At 48.0% G+C, this 9,627-nt stretch overlaps 1 protein-coding gene across 1 annotated transcript; it reads right to left on the bottom strand.

Annotated features, from left to right (window-relative positions):
* Positions 1-140: 140 nt before the first annotated feature.
* On the bottom strand, positions 141-8,497 carry RPUSD3 (RNA pseudouridine synthase D3). The gene is made up of 9 exons (XM_043885995.1): positions 8,359-8,497; positions 7,900-8,039; positions 6,987-7,031; positions 6,766-6,865; positions 5,855-5,962; positions 5,690-5,774; positions 5,343-5,466; positions 1,311-1,450; positions 141-545 (listed from the first exon to the last, which is right to left on the bottom strand). Exons 1-9 carry the CDS (start codon positions 8,457-8,459, stop codon positions 354-356), a joined length of 1,035 nt encoding a protein of 344 aa, XP_043741930.1. The 5' UTR covers positions 8,460-8,497; the 3' UTR covers positions 141-353.
* Positions 8,498-9,627: the final 1,130 nt, after the last annotated feature.

Raw genomic sequence — 9,627 nt, 5'->3', positions numbered from 1 at the left:
AAAAAAAAAAAACTCTTTTAACATTTTCTCAGCTAGAATTGGGTCAGAAACAGCCAAACATAAAGACCACATGTTGAGCTCGGCAGAAAGCACAGTCCATGATAAACATTTTCTTTCTCATCAAATCCTGAAAATGATCCTATGAGGTAGGTACTTTTATTATTTCAAGCCCAGAGAGGTGAGGTCATTTGCCCAACACCACACAGCAAATGGCCTTAGGATGCAATCTCAGGTCTATCCCACTAGAGCGCCCAGCATCTGACACGTGGTCTGACTGTATGCTGAGCACTGACCACACTCTTGGGCCTGACCGCAGCCCATTCGCCTCCCACCCCAGCTGCTTTCCAGCAGGACTACTGGTAGTGGAGCCCCAGGCACTGCAGGGTCCTGGAGAAGTAAGAGGGCAGAGGAGCCAGAAGCTCAGTGGGTGGGTCCCTGGGCCTGGCGCCTGGGAGGTGAAGACAGTGCAGATGGAGGTGCAGGGGCAACCGGGCGGCCTGGGAGGGGGTCAGGCAGAGGCGGCCGAGGAGGGCTTCATCCAGGACCTGGGGTTGGAGAGACGTGTCAGCATCCAGCCAGGTGAATTCCAAGCAGCACTCAGCAAAACAGGAGCGAGGCAAATACTTTGTCCTCCCTCTGCATCTGTGTTCTGCATGCCTCTGCACATGTAAATACCTTCACACTCACACACTCACACTACAGCATAGACCAGCTAGGGGTCACCAAATCAGCTTCCTAGGCATTTCACTAAACTGCATTCCCCAGCCCCTCCTGCAGGCTGGGGAGGCCGTGATTGAGCCCCACTCAGCGCAACAGGAGTGTTGAGTATGTGTCCCGCTTCCTGATGTGGCCCGAGAAACCGCCCCCCACTTCCACGAACCTGCCCTGTCTCCTCTGCTGACCAGATGGCAGCAGCCAGGGGCCACCCAAGTGACTGGAGCAAAGCCTGCCCCTACCCGATCCCATTAACTGGACTTCACACAGAAGGAAATTGTTGTATTAATACTCTGGTACTTGAGGTTTTTCTGTTAAAGCAGATAGTGTTACAAGAATACACACACACAAACTCTTACACCCGTTACAGAATGGCAGACTTAGAAGGACCTTTAAAAATCAGCTGGTTTGATTTCCTTATTGAACAGAAGAGACCCATAAGAGAGGGTGTCACTCAGGGCCACACAGCAAGACAGGGGTACTGGTAGCTTTGGAAGCCCAAATTGTGTAGCTGATGTCTGGAGATGCTATCCATCCCTCCACCCCCACAAGCCCCAGCCCACCCCAGAAGGCCGCAGGCAGGTGAGCTTGGGTACCTGTCTTTGGGGCTTGGTGCTCTCGACTGGCAGAAGAAAGCGCTGGCCCAGGACACTGCCCACGCGGGCAGAGTATGTGTGATCCCCAAGCACAGGGCAGAGCTGCAGGGCCATGTGTGCCTGCAGCTGGCTGGGAAACACTAGAAGACAGGAGAGAGGGGACAGTTGGCAGGCAAGCAGTTCATTCTGTCCCACCCAGTACTGCCGCGCCCCTCCCCCACCGTGCTCTGGGGCAGTGCCACCCCCATTCTCAGATGGTGTGGTTTCAGTGAGGTGGACACTACCACCCCAGCCTCTGGAGCGAGGTCGGGGCAGGCAGAGCTGTCATGCCACCAGCTTTGTGGGACTCATCCATGAAGAGACGCAACCCTGAATTTTTTGTGATGCTTCTGGGAATGAAGAGCACTCTTTCCTGCTGTGGAGTGAGCCTGGAGCTGCTGGAGCGCCTGCATCTGCCTCCACGGGGGACAGCTGCTGCTCCTACGGGAGGAAGAAGCCAGCACGCGGGAGGTGCAAAGAGAGGGAGAAATGGCTTTCTGATGACGTCCTCCAAGCCTGGATGCAGCCAAGCCCGAACTACTTTTTTTTTTTTGGCTGCACTGGGTCTTCACTGCTGCATGTGGGCTTTCTCTAGTTGTGGAGAGTATGGGCTTCTCATTGCGGTGGCTTCTGTTGTGGAAAATGGGCTCTAGGGTGTGCAGGCTTTCTTCAGGAGTTGCAGAACGCAGGCTCGGTATTTGCGACTTGCTGGCTCGAAGGGGCGAGGGCTTCAATAGTTGCAGCACAGGGGCTCATTAGTTGTGGCTGGTGGGCCCCAGAGTACGCACAAGCCTGAACTTCTAAGTTATATGAGTCAATAAATTGCTCTTTTGGGTGATACCAACTTGAACTTGTTTTGGGGAAACTTAATGGGTATGAAATGGTTCACATTAAACTTACTAATACTCCTGAAAACCCTATAATGTGAGACCTAGCATCATTCCACCTTGCAGACAGGAAAACCGAAGCTCAAGAAGTAACCAGCCCACCACAGACTGGGATTCAAACCCAGGAACTGTCCCGTCTACTTTCATGTCTGGCAATAGGGTGGATTGGATAATTTAAAAACCCATCTTTTACTGACCACCTAGAAACACTGGAAAACTGTAACAATCATCCTTTTAAATACACAGCTGGACACGGAAAGTAAAGTCCCCTGGATGAAAATACAAAAAACAAATCCAGAGCACAAGAGAGTCAACATTTCTCCTCTTCTAGGGGTATTTCCAATCTTGGGGCCAAGGGGGCTTGGGTTTAAGTAGTGACAAGGGGCCACGGATGAGGCTGTGGTGCCCAAATGAAATCTGAGAGGCTACATCTTCCATGCAAGGGTGGACTAGGAGAAAAAGCCAGCCACCAAGGAAGGCAGATGAGCTCTGTAGGTATGGATGAGGGGAATGAAGATGATCTCCCAACTGTGAGCTGCTCTCACACAGGGTTGGGGTTCTAATACCACTTGAGTGATCTGTGAACTTCCAACTGAGGTGTTAATCTCTACATCCTGAAGCAGCGATGTGAGCCCACTCAGCAGAAGCAAGGCAGAACCTCTCAAGTCCCCACTGCCAATGAGGCAGTAAAGGATTTCCACAGATGAAGACCCAGCACAACCTGAACCACAGAGCAATGAGACATTCCACCAAGGGGAGCAAGTCTGCGGAAATCACAACAGAATTAGACACTTAGAATCTCAAGACAAAAGAATTATAGAAACACCACATAGGTGTGCTTTAAATGAGTAAAGACAAGAACAAGTAATGAGAGAGAAAAACAGATGCCATCGCTAATTGGGTTCAAGGCTAGGAGAATGGATGGATGACAAGCACAGGGAAGGAGCTCATCAACAAAGAGGCTTGCCCAGAGCATGGACCTTCAGTTGATGTGTGTTCTTGGCCATTTGGGATTTATAGGTAAAGAAAAAGCTGACAGATCAGCAAGAGAAGGTTGCGAAGCAATCTGAAGACTGACCAGGTCATTTAATTCTTGGAAAAACTTGAGTCAGTGGCTGTTGGTCACCTTTACTTACTGGTGTGAAAAATAAAACCACAGGATGGACCACAGCAATCAGTGAACAGACAAAACTTTAAATCAGAAAGGCAGGGTGGTGGTCCATGGTATGTGCCATAAAGGTGGTTAGATGTGTAATAACTTGATCTCAGATCTCAAAGGATCTGAGATTCTTTGAGATCTGAGATTTTAGCATCATGCTTTATTGGGTTTGAATACTGTTCTCATTAGTTTTATTACAGTCTAGACAAAAATGTTAGGACTTTGGGAGTTCCCTGGTGGTCCAGTGGTTAGGACTCTGCTCTTCCATTTCTGTGGGCCTAGGTTTAATCCCTGGTCAGGGAACTATCCCCCAAGCCATGCCATGCAGCAAAAAAAAAAGGCTAATTTAATAAGAATGAGCAAAACACTGGTTAAAAAATGCAGGCAAGGGCTTCCCTGGTGGTCCAGTGGTTAAGAATCTGCCTTGCAATCAATAGACACAGGTTCCTGGTCAGTGAAGATACCACATGCGGCAGAGCGACTAAGCCTGTGTGCCACAACTACTGAGCTGCAACTAGAGCCCGTGCTCTGCAACGAGAAGCCCCGGGGATGAGAAACTCGACCACCACAACAAAGAGAAGCCCTCACTCTGCAACAGGAGAAGCCCATGCGCAGCAACAAAGACCCACCACAGCCAAAAACTAAAAACAAATAAATCGGTCTTTAAGAAAAATGCAGGCAATAAGTCTAGAAGTATTCTAAGAGTTCATTTACCTTGCAGTTGGCAGGATTGAGTCACCATTTTCAGGCTGACTTGTGCCTTTGTGTGGACTGGAGGAAAGCACTGCTCCCTTGCTGGGTGCAGTCCTGCCAGGGCCCACACGTCAGCAGAGAGAATATGGGCTGGTCTGTAACAGAGCTACCTGCACATGGGCAGCCCTGGCTGCCTGACTGTTAGACAGGAACACTCACACCTTTTGAAGACCAAAGATTGTAAATAAAAAATTTTGGGGGGGAGGCTATTTTTGTTAAAAGCATTATGCAAATTAAAAACAGTTTGACGTGAAAGAAAAAAAGATGCCTTTTTTTAAAAGGCCATCTGTATTTGTAAAACAACCAACTTGAATTTGTAGACGCAAACAGTACAATCAATGGGTAGGCTAAACTAGCAGGTTAGATCCAACTGAAGAGAAAATTACTCAGCTGGAAAGTACGTCTGAAGATTACCCAGAATGCGGAAAAGATAGACATGAAAAATATGGAAGCAAAGTTGAGACATAGCAGGTGAATGAGAAACTCAGACGCTATCAGGCATTCAAAAGGGAGGATGCAAGAGGCACAACATTTGAAGAACTTTTCAGGATGGATCAAACAGGTTAATCTTCAGATTCAGCAAACACACTGAATCCCAAGAAATAAAACTAACCCCCCCCCCAAAAAAAAAAACTAAACCCACACACCTGGATTCATCACAGTGAAGCTGCTGCTGCTAAGTCGCTTCAGTCATGTCCAACTCTGTGCGACCCCATAGACGGCAGCCCACCAGGCTGCCCCGTCCCTGGGATTCTCTAGGCAAGAACACTGGAGTGGGTTGCCATTTCCTTCTCCAATGCATGAAAGTGAAAAGTGAAAGTGAAGTCGCTCAGTCGTGTCCAACTCTCAGCGACCCCATGGACTGCAGCCCACCAGGCTCCTCCGTCCATGGGATTTTCCAGGCAAGAGTACTGGAGTGGGGTGCCATTGCCTTCTCCGCACAGTGAAGCTAGAGAACATCAAAGGTAAAGAGAAGATGCTGAGAGCAGTAAGAAAAAAAATAGGTGAGTTGCAAAGGGGTGACCTTCAGACTGACAGGAGAAGCACTGCCCCCTCCAGGTGGAGCTGGTCACATACATCCTTGCAGTCCATCACAGACTTCCCAGGCTGCCACTGAAACTACCACCTTCCTCCCATTCCCTGCCTCCCCAACCAAATACAGTTTGTCAAGTCTGGCTGGGGCTCCAGACCCACCTGTCAGTGGCTGCAGCTGGACCAGGGCACAGCCAGAGCCCGTGGCAACCACACGGAAGTGGCTAAGGGTCTTCTTGACACCTTCCATGATGTCCTTTCGGGATGGGGAGTGCACTGGAACAACCTGTGGTATCAGCCCCCAAGAGTGAACAAGCGTCACACACACCTGGGAGCTGCCCCCCAACCCTCCCTGTTCCCACCAGGCTGAGGACAGGGCCACAGTATAGGCAGTCGTCATTCACCTTTTTGGGGCATGAAGGGCCAGCCACCCCATATCTATACCCTTGACTCTTCTTGAGGGGTATATGTCTGAGGGTCCCCTCTTCCCCACCCAGGCCCTGACTCACGAGATGGACCCCATCAATGTGTTCCAGTTTCAGAGCTGCTTGGATCTTCCCTTCAGAAGTAACTGGGATCCCATCAGTGACAGCACTGAGAAAGAGGCAGGAGGAGGTCACAGAGTTGTTTGCTGGGACCTCCCTGCTGCACTGGAGCCTCCCAGCCCTTCTCACCAGTAGGTGGCTGTGGGTCTCCTGGCTCTCTGTGAGTGAGTGAAGAACTTCTGGAGGCGGCTTGCTGTCCGGGGACAACTGGAGAGGAGCACAAGCCCAGAGGCCTCCCTGGAGAAAGGAGACAAATCACAGAAGTTAAAATCCCCTGGGATCACCCGCAAAAAAAGGAGACCCTGAGAAGAAACACGGACCTGCTGAAGGCTGAAGAGAAACATCTGGACTACAAAAGAGACCTCCTCCTGAGAAACAAGTAAGTCTTCCCCATGTTTGATAATAAGGGTACAAAGCTTAAACGTGTTTCTCATTTTGCTCTGGCTCCCAGGGAGCTCAGAGCCAAACATCATAACTTACCACCAACTGCTTGACTGTCTACCAGTAGGCACTCTACTAGGAATTTCACATATATTAGCTATTAAATCGGTTTTTCTGGTGGCTCAGATGGTAAAGAATCTGCCTGCAATGTCAGAGATCCGGGTTCGATTCCTGGGTTGGGAAGATCCCTTGGAGAAGGGAATGGCTTAATTCCCCACAAACAAGCTTATGAGCTTGTGCAATTGCAGAAACATCTTATCTCAAGCACCATCTCTAACGATGGGTATTAGAGGAAAGAATATCACAGATCCGTTAACAATGCTGGCTATGAATACTGGACTGGAGAAGTGACTATACACTAAGCACAGATGTTATGAGCTCTGTTTTGTGATGAAAGAAACAGGCTCAGAGACACCTACGATCAGTTTGTGCATAAGGATTTGAACCCAGATCTGTCCACTTCCTCCTCTTTTTCCTTGTTTCCTACCTCTGTGATCCCAAAGCAGCCAGTGGAAAATGTCTGTTTATTTCTAAGTAGCTCTGCCCCCATTCCAAATAGATGCTTATCTTCCTACCTTCCTATCACCTCCACCACTTACTTCCCAGATGCTCGGACAACCTGGAGCTCCTGCTCCCCGAGCCCCAGGGACCAGCTTAGTTCTGGCAGCACTGACAGCAATGTCAGCTCTCCTGGTTTTCCTAGGGAAAAACAAAAGGAAGACTACAAGTTGCTCTCAGAGACCACATCCCTTCTCTTCAATATTGTCTGCTCTCAGACACATCGAAACCCCCCTCACTGCATCTCTTTTCCCTGCCATACCTGTCACTGGCAGACCGTGTGGCTTGTTCAATGTTACCAGAGGTCCTGAAACATATAATACATAAACGTCAGCAACAGCGAAAGCAGTTTACAAAGACTTTCTCAATTCATATTATCATGTGGTCCCCACACAACTCTCACACAGGAGTTATCAACCACACCCTGAAATAAGCTTCTTTCTGAACCTTGCATATGCTCAGCTTGCTGCCTCAACCTCAGGACCTTTGCACTTGTTGCTTTCCATGTCTCAGATTTTCATGTGGCTTGCTCCTTATATCATCATGGCTTCAATGTGATCATCACAAAGAGGCCTGAGTCTCCAATCTGATGTCTGCTCCTTTCTTGCAGATCCCTACCATCGCTGTTTTATTAACAGTACCGATCACTAGTAAGTACTTTTTTCATTTATTTTCTGGTTAATCATTTTCTCCCACTGAAATGCTGGCTCCCTGAAGGCAGGAACCATATTTATTTTGTTCAGCAGTAGACAGCCATGTTCTAAAGCAGTGCCTGGAACACAGCCTATGCTCAATATATAGCTGAGAAAATTCATAAGTCACTGGAGACTGAGGCATAGAGACATTGTTATTTTCCTAAAGCCACACAGCAAGCTGATTACAGAGCTAGATATGACTCCAAAGCCCGTTTTGTCCCTCAATATATTAACACTTTACTGAGAGCCTACTAGTGCAAAGCTCTCTGGTTATTTATACTCTCCCTCCCCACAGCTGTATCCCATGATGCTGAGGCAGAGAGAGTATGTGGCTGGTCCCAGCTAGTGAGGTTGGTGAGAGGGAGAACCAGGATTTGACCCCACAGGTTTTAGTAGGGTACCGAACCAGAGCCTCAGAAGGCTCAGGTGAAGATTCCTCCCCTTCCGGGTCTCTCGGCACCAGTCCCTCCCACCCCTCACCTTTACGGTCCACCACAGCCGCCCTCAATACATCGACCAGTTCTTCCCGACTGAAGGTCTCCGGTCTCAGCAGTCCTGGGAAAGGCTGGTCACCCGGGGGATCCGACGGTTTGCTGGCGCCTCGACGTTGCAGCTGATGCCTGGGAAGGTTAGGTAAACAATAGGGAAATCACTGCTTCCGGGGGTGCCGCTCATTCTTATCTCCACACACATCTTCCCAAACCCTGCGGCTGTTTTTGAATGCTCCAGGAAGCCTGGATTGAGCTTCCCGAAATCTCAGGTTCGATTGGCCCCAATGTACAGAAAAGAGAACTGAGGCTCAGAGAGGTCGACGGCTAGTTTAGTATCACACATCAGAGATGAATTAGAACCCATATCTACCTAACTCCAGATACCGCACACAACCTCCCCTAGCCCGTCTCCCTTCTACACAAAGCAGGGCGGGGGTTGTGTAATTACCGGGCCTTGGTGCCAAAGCCTGCGGCTGTGGGCGTTGCACGGATCCCCAGACCCCGCCGCCAGCCACCCCAGGCCTGACCCAAAACCCGACAGCCACCCATCTCCGGAGCGAAGGCTGTGCGCCTGTGTCCGGAAGGGCTGCCCCGGGATCTCCCACAGCACGCTGATTGGTCAGATTGACTGTCAATCGGAATAACGAGGCTCCCGAGTGGTGAGAAAGCGGAGTTTAGCTTTTACCCGGGAAGGAAATGCAGACGTTCACGATCTGTGACTTTGAGGAAACCGAAGCACAGAGCCGAGGAAGTATTTACTGCAGGTCAGAGGACCGGTGTTAGGACAAAGCCAGGTTTTCTGCTCATCATTGCAATTCTTTGGAGTCTTCTGACTTAAAAAAAAAAAAAAAACCCGCCACTGTGCACAATTTTGTAAGGCAAATTGGAATAAAACAAAATCCGCACTCGTTTGTCCAGTGAACCTACTTCAAAGAATACAGCCTGGTGCATAATCCAAAAGTGAAGAAAAAAAAAAAAAAGGCCAAAGGCAGAAACAGGTTCACTACAGCATTATTTATAAAGGTAAAAATAAATCTCAAAACTGTAAAACTGTCCTGTGATTAGCTGCATAAGGACATAAATTCACCCATTCAACATTTTTTGAATGCTAACTCTATGCTATGCCTTGGCATTTATGAACTGGAAACAGATTAACAAAGAGGCAACTAAGATCCTTCATGCCAGGGCATGCAGCCAAAACAACAACAAAAAAAAACTAAGCCAAAATATAAAAGACTATGATTCATTAAAAAAAATTTTTAAATAATAAAAATAAGTAGAAGTAAAAGACTTTAAAAGACCGAATTTAGTTACATGACCTTTCGGAAAAGTCTGGTTCACAATGACAAGGGCTGGAGTGGGTGAGGGAATGAGAATCTACTAAAAATGGGCATAAGGGAACTTTCTGGTGTACAATGATTACATATCTGTATAAATCTGCCAAAAACTTACTGAACTAAATCCCTTAAAAGGGTAGATTTTATTGGATGTAAATTATACCTCAAGAAACTTAATTTTTTAATTCAAAGATTTAAGTAGTCAATTTTTAAAAATAATTTTTAAGTTGATGTGTTGTATTTTCATTTTTATTCAGTTCAAGAAGTTTTCTTTTCTTTTTTTTTTTCCTTTGGCACTACGGCATGAAGGATCTTAGTTCCCTGAGCAGGGATGAAACACACCCACTGCAGTGGAAGTGTGGAGTCTTTTAACCACTGGA

Source organism: Cervus elaphus, chromosome 24 (genome assembly GCF_910594005.1).
Source record: "Cervus elaphus chromosome 24, mCerEla1.1, whole genome shotgun sequence".
In the NCBI taxonomy this organism is placed as follows: Eukaryota; Metazoa; Chordata; class Mammalia; order Artiodactyla; family Cervidae; genus Cervus; species Cervus elaphus.
This window is presented reverse-complemented; position numbering and strand designations above follow the sequence as displayed.

Bases quoted from the DNA above. Each gene is read 5' to 3' on its own strand.
- RPUSD3 (XM_043885995.1), bottom strand. From the start codon at position 8,459: ATGGGTGGCTGTCGGGTTTTGGGTCAGGCCTGGGGTGGCTGGCGGCGG. The intron at 5,775-5,854 runs GTGAGAAGGGCT...CCTCTTTCTCAG, and splicing joins AGACCCACAGCCACCTACTG to TGCTGTCACTGATGGGATCC. The intron at 5,467-5,689 runs GTGAGTCAGGGC...CTGATACCACAG, and splicing joins ACATTGATGGGGTCCATCTC to GTTGTTCCAGTGCACTCCCC.